We start from the raw sequence: 16,856 nt of genomic DNA, 5'->3' as shown, positions 1-16,856 counted from the left end.
TGAGCAGCCTGACACAACAACACTGACTCAACGGGACTATCTGTCCTATCAACAATTTTATTTTTACAATTCTGTTTGGTAGTGCTAGTGGCTCATAAATGACACACTTCAGCTTTAAAAAGCTGGAATTGTTGTTTTACGTGCTTACCAGCTATTTAATTTGGCCATTCTAATGGTAGTCAAAAGCACAACACAGTTACTAGATTATTACATTATCTGAAGAAAATGTTAGTGGTGGATCTTTGAGCAAAATGTGGTCACATAAATGCAGCTGCTTCAATGTTATTTGATGTTTACAGCTCAAATAATATATATATATATATATATATATATATATATATATATATATATATATATATATATATATATATTAACAGAATAATTAATTTGTGCTTTTATAAAATTATATTCTTAAAATTTCTGCTTTTAAACCCTTCAAAAATTGGCCCCATTCACTCCCATTGTAAGTGCATCAATGTAACTTAAAAAAATAAATTAAAAAAATGATGGATGAGTCAAAATTAGTTTTTGTAGTAATCAACATTATGCCACACATGCTAGCGATTGAGTTTAACTTGTACTGGACCCAGAATATTCCTTTAAGTCCAATCACTTAGACAATTATCCATTTCAATAAGCCACACAATGTGAGGTTGAAGTTTAATTCACTACAAAGTTCTGAGGAAGTTTTAATTATTTATTTTTTTCCAACCATTTCAACCAAATTCAACCTTTTTTTTTTTTTTCTGAATATCACAAGGATTCAAGGAAACTTTTGGCACACAGTTTCCTTTCAAACTTTGTGTATACTGTATTTGATCATATCATCGTGAGAAAGCAAAAATGCAAATTATTGTAAGATATGGGATGTGTTTTATGATGATGACAGAGTGTTTGGCTACGATTCCCTATGGGAGAACACAGCAGGAGGTCATAAAAAAGCTCAGCATTGTTCGCACACTGCAGATTAGTGCCTCCCTTCCGCTGTCAGACCCCTCCACGGCCCACTGAGCAGTCGCTTGTAGCAGCTTTAAAGCCTGAAGCTTAATGTTTCACCTCTAAGCCGGATTCAAACAATGCAGAGAGACCTCACCCCCTGATGGGGGATATAACTCATATCATCTCACTAATGATGCTTACACTAGCTATGTGCCAGAGTTAAGTCTATGCGCTGAAAAATGTCTGTATGTTAAAGCAAGTTCTAGAACTGTAACATGATTTTTGACTTACTGATTTAAGGAAGCTAAAATGCTTTTTAAGGTAGGGATGAGCTTATTTTGTGAGCACGAAACCAACCAAAAGTGAGTGTTATTTTTCTTATAATACAGTAGCAGAGTTTTTAGTACCGGTATATTATGTAGACAACAACAAGTTATCTTGGTAATCAGTATTACTATGACTCCTAGTTCTTTGTTAATTTTTTCCTGACATTAATGACCCTTTACTAATTATTCCACAGGAAAAAAATGGTTCTCAGCTCTGTGTGGGGTTCTGGGACACAACCAACCAATCAGCAGTTGAGAGTTTTGTTGTCTTTGATTTTGACTGGTCTGTTAGTGTGGTCATGGTAATGTCCTGATTTCAGTACTGTGGATCGTCCTTAGTATGTGGAAGCCATTCCACCAAGCAGTATTTATGATATTTGGCATGTCCACGGTAAGTTAGAGGATTTTGTTGTTGTTGTTTTTAATGCGATTTTCTTCAACTCATCATTGAGATACAAAAAACAGTACATTTGCCTCAGTCTTTGATATTTTTCTTTTTCAATTTCATTTGTTATTTTTCTGTTTAATAAAACATCTTTGGCATAACTAAGAAGAGCACACAGTCTGTTTTAAAGCAATGTGCAATTTATATCCTTATTGGTTATTTTTTAATCTGTTGTTGGCTGAAATGCAAGAATACACAAATTTCTTCAGTTTCCATTATTTTGTTTAAAGCTGCATTAATCTGGCACTGACAGATTTCAGATGGAGTAAAAGAAGGTTTATGTGGATGAAATGGGGGAAGTGCAAGAGGAGCAATATATTTATTTCATGGTGGATTGTGTGTTTGATTAATATCTGAAAGCATGAGATTGATTTAAAATAATCCAGCTGCATCAGTAAAAGACAAATTATCTCCACTGTGACTGAATATATATTTTCAGTGCACATGCATTGAATTTATGCAAAGAAACACCTATTTATATGTTAATGGACTGCAGCACTATAGCATTTTGGAAATCCCTAAATGCTAAAGATACGAACAGAATCGTTGCTCGAGAATATCTCTTATTAAATTAATATTTTTAGGATGGAGAGGTTTGGGAATATTAATTCAAGTTTATTTGGTAAATGTGGATATAATTCTAACTGTCCCCACCAGTTCTAACTTTTTGTTCTCTTTAAGGGTAAATAAGAGTGAGGATGGGCTTTTCTGGCAGAAGTCTTACCATGGATAGGATTGGAGACTGGTAATGTTTTCCTCAATGTTAATGTGCAACAAGAATGCAAATATTTAGAAATATTAAAACTTTTGTAAGACTGCATTTCTAAGTATTTGTCTGTAGAAACCACTGCTATGACTATGATCGTTTACGATACTAACAGTCATCATGCATTAAAGAGGTTAATAAATCTGCAAAAGTAACTTGCAGCATAAATATATCAATCTTTTTGAGTTCTTAGTTGATTTATATCATTTGAAGTTTTGCCAAAACAGCAAAATTAATCTGTATTTTATACTAAATCACTTGCAACCTTCAACAGGCCCTCCAACAAAATCAGGAAACGAAGAAGCCGGTCACCATTTCGTGATGTTTCACCTGTACCGTCACATTACTCAGAACCGGTCTCATTCTTACAACACCGGGTAACACTGCAAAATCATCCAGCTCTTTATTATGGAGTAATTATAGATTCTGTAAAGATTCTAAAGCAAGAAAAAGTAGCTAAAATATAAATAGATAGACACCTACAGTGCATTTTGAATTGTTTAATCTAAACAATAAGTTACTTATAAATAGCTGTGTTAATAAAAAAACAGATTTGTACACTTGTATTGTATAGGATGTAATTGCTAGCCTTCCTCGCCTCCATGGTGTAAAAGGGGCACTAAGGGATGAAGACGACGATGACGACACTCGGAGTCACAAGAGCCTACCAGCGGTGATGACTGCATTAACCCTCCAACCCAGACACAATAGGTCACACAGAGTTTCTGAGAATAAAGTCATTTCCAGAATTCCCCCTATTATAAGCTCCAGGTACTGAATAGGGTCCATTCCAGAGCTAAATGTTTTATGCAGACTTCATACATTACTCATTATCAATTGGATACCACAATGAGATCAGTCATTCCAGGAAAATGGTGTCCCAGGTGCAGTTTGATTGTGAAAGGCACTGGGTGCAAAACTGTCTTCAAACTTCCACCGATCACCAAATCCAGAAAAACTTGGAAGGAAATGGACCCCCCGAGACCACCTTGTAGGGCTGGATGCAGGTATTAAATCCTTTTTTCCTATTAGCAGCCACTCTACTTTGTGCCACAGTGAACTTAAAACATTCAGGCCATATAAAAGACCAAATGAAAGGTATAAGAATCTGCCACTGAAAATTCCATAGTGATCGACTACTATTCTAAATATTGTGTGTGTGGAGGGGGGTTCTTTAGTCTGGAAACCCTGACAATGAAAACAGGACTTCTCAACAGAATTCAGTGGCCTTTCTCTCTTTGGGCCGTAGGAAGGTACATTTTTTCCATACGTGTCACTGTGTAGGCAGAAGACACTTTTTTGCAAGTCTTGACTTCTTGCTGCATTTAGGGGACTGTTCATTAAATTCACAGATCAAAAATGAAAAGGCACAGTCGATATCTTTCCCGGCATATATGTGCAGAGTCATTTTCTGCTTATTAATGATTTAAAGCTTGGTTAGTCTCTGCATTACGTGGGAAAGTATTTTTCTGCTTCCCTCATTTATTTGAGACTGCAAGGTGCATGAGGGAGCGTGTAGAGTTCTGAAAACTAAGAAGCAGAAAGAGAAACCATACAGATTTCTATTCAGTTACTCTCATCCCCCACAGCTGAGCCAATAAAATGAAATTAAAGTGTCCTAGTAAAGTGGAATTAAACAGAGCAACAAGAGAACAGGACTGTGAGCTTGTAAAGTAAACGAGTTTAAATGGCTTCTCTCTTGTCTCACTGGTAGACACATCACTTGTTATTTGATTTCAGAGCAATTAGTTGCAGTATGTCTGCACTTGCCGAATACTGGGACAATCACTAATAGATCTGAGTGAATAACCGAAATGGTAATTGGATCTTATTGTGATTGAAAACCTGATAACATTCCTCTGTTTATCTGTTGCAAAGTCAACAGTAGAGAGGGAAGATTGATTAGTCTGTCAGAATCTGGCATGTAGTGATGGTATAGTTTTGTTCATTTGGTAATGTTCTACAAGCCAATATGGCACCGGCAATAAATGTCATGAAATGGCCACTGAGAAATACTGTATAATTTTCTTTCTTCTCACAGTCTTCTTTCAACATGTGAGTGCAGCTTGCCCATGCAAAACTCTAGCTATGGTTATTAGTGTTACTATGAGGATTCTAGGGGGTTGCTAGGGTGTTCTTGGTGGTTGCTAGGTGCACAATTTGAGGTATCATTCATGTCTATAGCACAAAAAGAAAATATGTGGTGTATTTACACAAGTTTCACACCAAAGTTTCAAAATTAGTTTGTTGAAACCCCTAACACTGAAGGCCAAATCTTACTCTACGCAAGTACGTGAACCCAGACGTTTCTAGCAAGCTTGATCTCGTGCATAGTTGTGTTCCAAAATGTGTCAGACAGCAATTCATAACACAGCGCAAGTACGTGTTGCATTCTCAATGTTGCCACATAACGAGATTAGTGTTAACTGTCCACTCTACTGTGAATTTTCTCTTTCAAGCCAAGTACTGTCATGGCGGAGCATTGAAGAGAATATTGCTGAGCAAGTTAGTTAAAGTTAATATATTTATAGCAACTTACTAGAATTATAACACATCCAGTTTAATGTCACAGACGTTTGAAGGTAACTCTGTTACCCCGCTTGAGTACTGAGGTTTTTTCCCGCCATGGCAAAACAAGAACACACTAAACTCTGGTGCATTTTTTGGGTGTCAGATGCAATTTTTCACACTCAAAGCTCACAATTCAAACATACTGTGGACTAATTGCAAGAAATTTGTCTCATTTTTTTAGAACACCCCCAAATAATAAAAAAAAAAGACTTCAATTATTCCTAAAAAAACCCAAATTCTTTGTTTACAATCTTATGATGAACAGAAATAAAAATAAAAAATAAACTTTTTTTTTTTTTTACCCAAAATTTGTAAGCATGTAATTCTGGTTCTATTCACTCTTATCTCTCTTTTAAAGTCTTATTGTATTCCACTAGATGGTAGCAAGTACTAGGAAAAATATATTTTCCTCTATCACCTTACATCACAAAATGCATATCTGAAATGTAGGTGGCGCTCTAACGCATTTTAGCCCTCACAGATGTGCTCGTCCATAGACATTCAGTCTAATTTTCAGTTTCAGTCCTCCATTGTTTCATCGAATATCTCTGCCTCTGAGTGGACTAGAAGCTCAAACTAGGTGTCATTAGAAATATGAGATTCTCCCCTTTGAAATTTTATAAAAGATGTTATCACCAATAGTCATTAACATATCTTTCAGGTTATTTGTTTAGCATGCTTTTCCTGATGGACTGCGTATTTTGTTCTGGATATCTTAGACATAACATTGGATTATTCACCCAAGCAAGCTCAAAGACAAGTAAAAAATAGCAAATTTAGTAGAAAACTGCCTAAGGTAAAAGCAGATATAATTTTTTGGGCTACTTGGGGGTTACAGCTGCATTGATCAGGGCATAAAAGGGATGTTTGTATTTGTATATGATTAAAGCAATCATATTTCACTTTGTGATTCTTTTGAAAATCTTTTAAACTGTGGTATTATGGCAACAAAATAATCTATACAGTTGCATTCCTGAGAATAAGAGCTTTCATTTGATATATGATTTGTGCATTTAAGAGCGATATGAAAGACTTTTATATTCACATTATTGTTTCTACCACATTACCTCTAGGTGGAGCTTATTTGCGACGCTGATGTTTTCAGTCCTTGTTTTAATATTTTATGTGACATAAATTTAAAACTGATGGCATTCAATGATAAATTCAGATTCTAAGCTTTCAAATGATACCCCATATGTCTGACTTACTGTATGTATCCAGGGACTTTAACATTTTAAGCGTAAACTTATTTCACAATATAGCGTCCCCCTGTGGACACGCCAGGGAGCCCATAGAGTTTAAGGGTTTAAGCATGTTCAACCGGACCGCACATTGGCAATGCGGTGGCCAAGCGCTCGCATTTGCATCATGTACATGCATAGAGTATGTTCCGGCCTAAAGAATGAGCAAGCAGCACTAATGTATACACCTTTGTTTTGGATTTTTCAATAGCAGATTCTTATAACTTTTACTTGGTCACCTCATGCACAAAGTGTGCATGTGTGTTGTCATTTTTTAGTCCTATATACACACACCATCGCTCTATATATTCATGTATACTGTATACTCCTGCTTTTAAAACATCATAGTGTTTCAAAATCGAATAATTTTTTCATGTTTTTATGAAAAGGCCAGACAAAATGGAAACTGATTCAGCAAAACATGCTCATGCATTCAACCATCCGAAAATTGTACCTGTCGGCCAGACGGCTCTGTCTGTCAAGGTGCACAGTGTTCAAGGAAATGGGCCCTACCTGCCCCCTTTCAAAGCCTCTGGAGTGTCAATGGGATCTCGCCTCACTTTCCAAAGTCCTGTAGTGCAGGCAGTGTACCCTATCAGTTCTGACACTGTGCAACAAATGGGGCAGACTGACAGAGCATGCCAACCCCTGAGGTCTGTACTGAAGAAAGCACATACACCAAATGGAGGAGTGTTTAACTGCACACTGGCACCCCACCTGCTGGAGCCATTTTCTGGGTTCCAAGAGCATTTGTGCCGCCAGATCCTCCACTCTCCCCTACCTCATCGTACAGCTCTGCCACAGGTCCATATATCTTGCCACCAGGACCAGGTGCAACTGGTGCCTGCCCGCAGGGGCCCATATGGCTCCCTGATGGAACGCACTGTGGAGCTTTGCAACTCCCAAGGACAAAAGCTTCCCAGGATCACCATGACTTGCCCAACACCTTCTCCAAAACACCTCTGTCGCACTGAGACGAGACATGTGGCTTGATAGACAAAACAATCTTGCACTTTTACTGTTACTTAATAGTACTGTCCATTTAAAGGGATAGTTTACCAAGAATACAAATTCTGAGATTCTTTACTCATCCTCATGTAGTTCCAAAACTGTAAGACTATTTTTCTTGTGTGGAACACAAAAGGAGAAGTTTAGCAGAATGTTGACTCTGCTCTTTTCCATACTTTGAAAGTGAATGATGATTAAAGCCTGTAAAGCTCAAAAATGGAAAAAAAGCATCCTAAAAGTTGTGCATGCGAGTCTTCTGAAGCCAAACGATAGCTTTGTGCGAAAATAGGACTTCAGAAAGAGTGTTAGAAAGTTTTTATTCAAGTTATTCAATTTCAGGAAGTTGTTATTCACTGATATTCTTTTTCCACTGCCGCAGCTCTTACATCTCAATAATGCAACACAACATTGTTTCTCGTGTGCCTCGTAACCGATCACGACATGCAACATTTGAATATGCACATATTCAAATCGCACAAATGAGAGTTGAGGACTATAACAGAGGGGAAGATTTTAAGTGAATGACTTAAATTTCGGTCAACTCGTCACACAAAGCTATCTTATGGCTTCAGAAGACTTGAAATATAGTGCACAATTCATATCAACTAATGTTTTGGTACTTTTATGCTGCTTTTTTTTTTTGGACATTTTTGGAGCTTGACAGTCCAATAGAGCTTAAAATAGGGTAACATAAACATGTGTCATTACTCAGGGTGACATAAGATCACCAAATTCAATCTTGGCATTGCAGTCTCTAGGCACAATCATGATCATTAGCTCGATTACACTTCCTAGCACTTGATTCATGCGCAGAGCGCTAGAGGGCACAAGGGTATTCAAGCTTGAAATCATGATCGCCATGGAGACTGATGATGTCAAGGTTTATAGTGAAAAAAGAGTTATATTTTGGTCTGTTCTCCCCCAAAACTGGATCGCTTCAGAAGACTTGGATTAAACCACTGGAGTTTTATGGATTACCTTTATGCTACCGTTTATGTCATTTTTGGAGATAGAAAGTTTAGTCACTTTTCACGTACATTTTATGGACAAACAGACATCATATCTCCATTAAAATATGTTTGTTTGTGTTCCGCGGAAGAAAGAAAGTCATACAAGTTTAAGACGACATAAGGGTGAGTAAATTATAAGAGAGTTATCATTCTTGGGTGAACTATTCCTTTAAAAGATTATAAAGCCAAAACAGACACGTCTGCACAATCTCTTGGCACTGTTCCTGATTGCTCAGCAATTACTGGACATGAGTTCATATCACTTCTGTTCATTGCTCTATTTTGTCAAGTCATTATCAAATCACATGTCGTCTTTTATCTGGTTGCCTTAAGGATTATAAAGCCATGTCAAAACTGAACATGGGGGGCTGCGCTGCTCCACAGAATCTAATTTTTTCTTCACCTTATTCTCCATTGCTTTCTTCTTTTCTTTTTCTAAATAAAATCAAAGCAATTTGCTTTGTTGAGCACAATCTAAAGTAATATACTATAATAATATGCATCAGATCTATTGCCAATGACCATATAAAGCTGCTTTGTGTTATTTAAGACTCAATGAAGTCAACTCAGGAGTCTAAATTCACTTAAATTTTACCCAGGCTGGCATGGTGTAGACATTTTTTTTTTAAATGATTCCAAAGTGACAACTCCTAAATTTAGAGGATAAATAGCCACTACCTAATCATTTATTTAATGATGATTAAACAGAATGTGAAACAGAGTTCACATTATTGTTATTACTGAAACAATGGTCCAATGACCAGCGTCGTTTTTTTGGCTTGGCACTGTGTTATGCTGCAGAAATAAAATATATACTGTACCGGTATATCTAATTTGAATTGTAAGATTTAGTTGTTGTTATCATTGTCCTTATTGCTGTTAATGAGAATGATAAGGTTATAGATTTGGTATAAATTAGACTGAAATCACAATGTACAGCATCTAAATCATTTTGAAACTATGCATTGTATTATTTATAGGCCCTACTAATAAAGCTCTGCCAACTACACCAATCCAGTCAAATATTTTGAAAAGCTAATTCTGTTTCAAACATTCCCGTAATATATTTTATTAGGCCATTTATTATCAGGACATTTGATTAAGACTGCAAGTGGCAGTATTTTGGCTGATGCCTCTTAGCTGCTGTCTCACACTAGTGGTCAGCACACGATCTGGCACAGAGCAGCTCTTACACTGCTGTCAGTATGGCCTTCAATGCACAGACTGGAACAGCAAAGCAAAAATGTCACAACGGTGGATTGTAAAGCATGCTTGCGTGCTCCATTGCTGCTTCAGCAATGAGGTCAGAGCAGAATGCCCACATTCTCTTCTGTCGGAACACATAAAATAAAAGAGCAGCTCGGTGGTGTCACAGGTGAGGAATGTGACTTTGATATTGGAGCTGATGGAATGAAGGGTTTCGCAGATTTGCTTCACAGTGCTTAGGACAGGGACATACCGAACAACCTTAGAATGTTCATCTCTTTCCACAGCGGTAAGCAAACATGTCACAGTTGGGGTCTGCTGCTGCCCAGGCTTAGCTTGATTGCTGAGCCAGTGTGTGTGTGTGTGTGTGTGTGTGTGTGTGTATGGGTCAGATTTTGCCTACATTGTGAGGAGCAAATGTCCCCTCAAGAATAATAAAGCCTGAAATCACCTATATTGTGGGGACCACCCAATGGTCTACATGAAGAAAACGGTTCCTACATAATAAGTAATGTTTTAATTAAAGGAATATTCCAGGTTCAATACAAATTAGGCTTAAGCATTTGTGACATAATGAGTCTAAAAATGAATTTAGACTCGTCCCTTCTTTTCTTTACAAAAAGCAAAAATTGAGGTTACAGTGATACACTCACAGTGGAAGTGAAAGGGGCCAATTTTTGGAGGGTTTAAGGGCAGAAATGTGAAGCTTATAATTTTATAAAAGCAATCATGTCAACTGATCTGTTGAAACTCGTGTATTATTTGTGCTGTAAAGTTTTTTAAATCCTCATTTTCACAGGATAACAAGATTTATGGCGTTATGGCAATGAAGTTGTATAATTGGATATAACTTTACACAGATAAGGTAAGTAAATGATTTTATCGCACAAAAATCATGTTAACACACATATTGTTTATGTCTTGTTGCTATACTTTTGAAATAGTGAGCATTTTAATGTTTACGGATTGGCCCCATTCACTTCCAATGTAAGTGCCTCACTGGAACCCAGATTTCTGCTTTTATTAAAGAAAAGGAGGGACGTTAAAAATAAATTGCTATGGTTACCAGTATTATGCCACAAATGCTGTGGATTGAGCTTAACTTGTACTGAACCCTGAATTTTCCTCTAAAATCTAAAAAAGCAGAAAGGTTTTGTGAGGGTTATCTTTAGGGGTAAGGGCAGGATTATGGAACAAAAAACATAATTTGCTCATTATAAAAACAATATAAGTCAATGAAGTCTGCACTCTGATTGAAAACAAACATGTGTTTGTATATGTACTATAGTTAGGGGAGAACTTTGTCCGCAGAAATTAGCTAAATCTGACATCCTCGTTTGGAAAAACAATTCATAAAGAAATGACTGTTTAAATGTATATATTAATCTAAAAATGTTTTAGTTTAGAAGTATGGGTAGGGTTTGGTAAAGGGTTAGTCTGTACTCATTATAATTAGCTTTATATAAAAACAACAGAAGTCTTACGGTAAGTCCCCATTTATATAGCTCAGTAAATATGTTTGTGGTGTATAAAAATGTGTTCTGTTTCTCAGGTCTTGTTCCTCCTACTGTGCTTGTGTAAAGGTGTAACGGCTCCCTGGTGTCATGCTTCGATTATCTGGTCAGCCATTAACAAAACAGCAACCCCCCAAGTCTCTGCCCCGTCCCTGCACCGCCAGACCTTTTTCTCTCCCACTGATAAGCATTCATCTCATTCCTACAGTGAATATTGGTAGTATGGTCCCTCATTCCAAACACAGGCACAATAGGCAAAAGTTGTCAGAGTACAGTAAGCTGTAGAAAATCTTAGTTTTTTGGTACTTACATATATCTCAGAACATCCATAAATTGAAACAGTAGGTCTACGGCTTGAAAATAACTAACTAAGAGAATAAAGGTATATAAAGCAGCAAAAATATGAGAACATACTGTATATAAACCTTCTAGCCAATATGCACAGGAATGCCTTTACCACTAGAGAGCATCATAAACCTTTGTCTGTGGTCAGCCTATGGTGTTTCTTGTTCTAATGTTAACCCATGATGACAGCATCATTCTAGTATAGAATTAGCACAGGTTGCTAAAAACAAAATCGAAATCATCGTCACTATCATTATGGTTAAATGACTTCTTGGCTTTTTTTTTCAAATCAAATATATAACTGAACAAATCAGGAATACATGACAAACCAAGTGGCCTTTTTCTGAAAGAAATGTAGCACAAACAAACTTTTCAAGCAAAACATTTCATAATAGAAGTTATTATTTCAATTATATATAAATATTAGACAGCTAGGACACATGTGTGAACATCATGCCTCCATTAAAAATGACCTTGACACCAGTTGGTTAAAAGTAACTGAAAATAATGGCTCAGAAAAGTTCTGAGAACATTTTTAGCATCATTTATTTGCATATGCCACTTAGTTTGATTTTGCCAGCGAATGCAGTAAATTCCTACATTTCTAAGTGTGACTTCAGTGCCAAAAAGTGTCCAGATTTTGGGACACTGTACATGGAATATGGCATTTATGGAAAACAGCTGCAATGCATTTACGAACAGCACTCTTTAAATGTGGAGGTCATTAATATGCCATTATCAGATTTCTAGCAAAATGTTAGGATTACAGCTGCCGTTGCCACTTCAGCATCAGACCAGACTCCAAAACTGGAAGGCCACTGGTATGCTCAATAGGGCACACGTTCCAATTTACTTACAATGAGGTGTCAATCCTTTCTGTATGTGAACCATATGCTTGATGTCATATGATCTCAACCAAGGCATGTTTGTGTTTATAAACTTACTCCAACATATTATTGCCTGTCTAAGATTATCTAAGGCCATGGTGAAGCTTTCACCACTAGTCTGTTTTTGCTCTGCCGTTTGTAATCTATAGTTTCATCGACATGCACCCGTGTGCACGAACAACACCTGTTCTCGGAATACTGCATCATGCAATCTTTATCTCTCATAGGGACCATCACCTTCTTGGTGTGCATGGTGAGATTTTGCAGTGTGCCGATGCATCCATGTAACTTTCTATATTCGACTCTCGGTGCCAAATTTCCACCTCAGCACTCGGTGTCAATTCATGAAGATTACGACATTGTCAAATCTATTACCAGAAGATCTCGCATCAGCAGTAACCAGAAAAAGAAGTCCAGATGTCTACAAAAGTTGTTCTTCATTTATTCAATGCTTTTTAAGAACGATTGTTACATGATGTGGATGAGACTCATGTTTGTTTATCAAAAATGCCTCCATAAAAGTGTTAAACTGGAACAGAGTCAAGAAATATATGTTTTCATTTAGTATTATGAACATGAGGAGATATTGCAAGTACAGTAAATACAGTAAGTTCTTTTATTTGCAATACAAAATGCATTTTGCTGACACCACTTTCAAAATAATCTGAAAAGCAGAATCTGACACTTTTGAGTTGCATATGACTTGCATTTCCTAATACAAAACAGGCTAGTTGCAGAAAAACAAATAATAAGCCAAATTATAAGCAATAAGCTTGTGATCTCAATGGCTTTTCCTATTGCACATGGCCTGAATGTGGCAAATCCTTTGTATCAGTCCAAGGTTGTAAATTACAGTATAAATGTGCTTTGAATATTTTATGGGTCACAGTAAAGATAGTCCTTGTAAACAGAGAACTTCTGGCATCATTGTACTTCACAACATTTGGATTGGCAGAGGAATTGTGGGTAATAATGTAGACACATTTGTAGTTATATACCAAGCACCTGTAATAAAACCATATAAAGGCTAAGCTCTGCATAGCTTGGCACGGGAAAAGTTTGTCTCAAAAAGAAATCCATAACACAATAGAAGATAGAGATGTCAATGCAAATCCACTCACTGCTGATAAGGTTTGTTTATGGTTGGTCCTATAGGGTCATAAATATCACTTTCTGATTATTTGTTATTAGCTTTTTATTTTTATGTGGCTACAAAAATGTCCTCGATACTAATTTAGGATAAACTTAATGCTGATTTTTTAGTAATGGATGAATATAATGTGAATCCTTTACCTGTATTCATCCATTATAGTTGGTTCTCCATTCACTGTATAACTGCACTAGCACAGGATATCTCAGTGGCTTAGAAAGTAGAGGTCAGGGTGAATGGGTTTATTTGGATCACACTCTGTGGGGCCTGTATTTGGAACCGCATCATTCAATAACTTTCATAAAGGCCTTTGCCAAGACTGCCAGAGCAGATCCTCCCTTGCCCATCAGCACATGCCAGGCGCTTGTCTTTAAACGGCTGCGTCCTCTTTGACTTCCGCAGAGGCCTGATGTACCACGGGCCAGAGAAAGCTGACCAAGCCATTTATTTAAGGACTCTGTTCGAACACATTTCTGAGCATGCATGCTAGTTAATTTTCACCATATTAATTTAACCTAGCACAGATCCAAAATACTCCGCTTAAATAACCGGGGGATATTTCAGACAAGATTGAGTTGTTCAGTGGGCAGCGGGCGTCTAATCAGTGGCAGGGTGAGAAATCACATGGACTTATCAAGACAAAACAGCAGTGATGTACAGCAGATGCCCCTAACGACCTCACTTAAACAAAGGACTTTATTTTATGTGCATACAGTATCTGCCAATAAAAGAGCTATTTTGACCACAGTGTGGTAGATACTAATAAAGACATTATCTAAAGCGAGATCTGGAGTGGTCTCTTGTAAACTCTTTATAGAGAAGTCACTGTCTATGTTTGACAGTATTGTTTTTTACATAGTGAGAACCTGCTGTTCATTCACAGAGTTCACTTTCAATATAAGTTGCTTTTAAATGGCATGGATTCCTGATGATTTCTCTGTATATGGATCAGTGTAACATACAACACAACATACTAAAGTTAAATCATAATTGTTTGCTCTTTTGCACTTGGTTTGCATAGGCCTCCATGACTGAACTGATTTAGTCAGTTGCACTAGGCAGTTTTCATTTTTTAGCAGATTAATATTCATTTTGAATATTTTATTATATGGGCGGTAGAGAAGTCATTTTATATAAGATCTAGCTTTATTCTCTAATTGCTATCTGCTGTGGCTCAGATTTTGAGTTTGAAAAAATCTTTGATGACTTTCTTGTTAGATTGTTAGGCTTGGTGTAATTTTTATTTATGATCAAATACTTCTATCCCAGCTTAGTATAACTATAAATAAGACATTTGTATGTTATTTCCCCAAAAAGTGTAAACACTGCTTTCAACATAACTCTATTTGTTTGAGTGGCCCAACACTGGCAACATTGGCTCAACCAATGGCATAAGTGTGGGATTGTTGGGTTGAACAATGGAAGACAGGAGTTTTCTGTTTTCAGAGTCATTACTTTTTGCAATTCTGTTTGGCACCACTAGTGGCACATCAGTATAGATTTCACCTTACTAAATGTTTACATATAGTTTACATTTCCAGAAAAATGTCTTCTAGTTCAAAAGATCTGTACAATCTGTCTGCAGAAATTCTTTCTGACATCATTGTAATGCAACATGAGTCTATGACAGCTAATTAGACTGTACTGATAACACAACTGAACATGTTTTAAGACCATACATGATATGATTGTTTCATCAGCTCACGTATGAAGTCCTAGCATTGCTGTCTCAAAACCCCTTGAGAGTAAGAATGCTAATGGAATTATTCTCCAAGCCTCAGGATTAACAAACATTAAAGAACACTGATAGAGAGTGTAGGAAAGAGAGGTGGAGACTGGAATATAGATTGGCCACCAACTGGGTAAAACCTGTTTATGGAAGCTGAATATGGAGCTGTTACTTATCATCTATATGATGATTTGATCACTATTAGTAGCCAAGCACTAGCTGTTTTTTATTGGGAATTTTGGTTTTGCTAACTTTAACCACATGTCCTCTCTCCAAAACACTCCAAAGGTAAGTCAGCCAACCCGTTGTCAGAAATCCAGAACCCTCAATATGACTGACAGGCAGAGAGCATTTATGATTTGCTAAAAAGCGCACATCACAAGAGACAGGACAACTCTTTCTTTAATATCTGTCAAATAATGAATAATTTATGTGCTATTCCATAAAAAGTTGCCTAATTAGCTCATGATGATAAACATAATGCTAATTTAAGTTTCAAACTGAAACACTTCTGCAACTTGGTAACTTTCAAACTAGGGATGGGCATTTAGAGTGAGTTTATAGAGAGTAATCAATTACTTTAAATTAGAATTTAAGTTCCACCTTCAACCTTTGAAAATGTTTTTCATATAAGAAGTATGAGCACAAGGCATAAAAAACATCATAAAAAAAACAAAAACAAAAAAACATTTGTAGTCACACATAGAAACAAAAATATGTTTGGCAAAAATCTACCAGTGTTGATTGGTTTATACTTAAGTGATTTGTGACTGTGGAAATGTCCCTAGTTCGGGACAATGGAGGAGTCAGGAGACAATGAAGCAGGTTAGCTCTTCAATTTTGCAGCGGCATACGCCGTGTGTGGTCTGAGGACCTTGTCCATAAGGCACTGAAACGAGGCTGGGGCTCCGAACAAACCGAATGGAAGAGTCACAAATTGGTGTAATCCGAATGGTGTGGAAAAAGCCGTCTTTTCTCGGGACATTGGCATTAAAGGGATGTGCCAATAACCCTTCGTTAAGTCCAGCATCTAGTAAAATTGAGCCGGCAATATCTGTAAGCTGCGACAGCGAGAGGTGGTCTCTGCAAGGGACCGGGGTGAATTAACTTGATTTGGGAAATACCTCCGCCCTCTCCGGAACTACCGTCGCCAAGGCTACAGGTACCGCCTCCCTCCATGGTTTGAGGAGGTTGAGGTGGTAGGTTTGACGTGTCCCTCTCCTATCTGTTCACCTAACCTCATAATTGAGATCTCTGACTCATCGTGTGTCCTCAAAGGGTCCTTGCCACTTGCCGAGTAATTTGGAGCTCGAGGTGGGCAGCAATACAAGCACTTTATCTCGCTGTGCGAATTCCCGTAGTTGAGTGCCCCTGTCATACAGTCGGCGTTGATGTTCTTGCGCTTGGAGCAAATTCTCCTGTGTTACCTGCCCCAAAGTGTGGAGTTTTGCTCTAAGGTCAAGAACGTATTGAATTTGATTTTTACTATTCGAAGGTCCTTCCTCCCAAGCTTCCCATATGACGTCAAGCACGCCGCGCGGCCAGCACCCATACAGTAGCTCAAACTGGGAAAACCCAGTGGAGGCTTGCGGGACCACTCGTACTGCAAACAGCAGAGGTTCGAGCCACTTATCCCAGTTTTTAGCATCTTCGTGTACGTACTTACGAATCATGTTTTTTAAGGTCTTATTAAATCGTTCGACCAACCCGTCAGTTTGC

At 37.4% G+C, this 16,856-nt stretch overlaps 1 protein-coding gene across 1 annotated transcript; it reads left to right on the top strand.

The window, feature by feature from the left end:
- Positions 1-1,617: 1,617 nt before the first annotated feature.
- LOC127434978 (uncharacterized) lies at positions 1,618-9,603 on the top strand. The gene is made up of 6 exons (XM_051688052.1): positions 1,618-1,656; positions 2,392-2,455; positions 2,751-2,853; positions 3,051-3,247; positions 3,361-3,483; positions 6,678-9,603. Exons 2-6 carry the CDS (start codon positions 2,409-2,411, stop codon positions 7,279-7,281), a joined length of 1,074 nt encoding a protein of 357 aa, XP_051544012.1. The 5' UTR covers positions 1,618-1,656; positions 2,392-2,408; the 3' UTR covers positions 7,282-9,603.
- The last annotated feature ends 7,253 nt before the right edge of the window (positions 9,604-16,856 follow it).

The sequence above is a fragment of the Myxocyprinus asiaticus genome, chromosome 45 (genome assembly GCF_019703515.2).
Source record: "Myxocyprinus asiaticus isolate MX2 ecotype Aquarium Trade chromosome 45, UBuf_Myxa_2, whole genome shotgun sequence".
Taxonomy (NCBI): domain Eukaryota; kingdom Metazoa; phylum Chordata; class Actinopteri; order Cypriniformes; family Catostomidae; genus Myxocyprinus; species Myxocyprinus asiaticus.
This window is presented reverse-complemented; position numbering and strand designations above follow the sequence as displayed.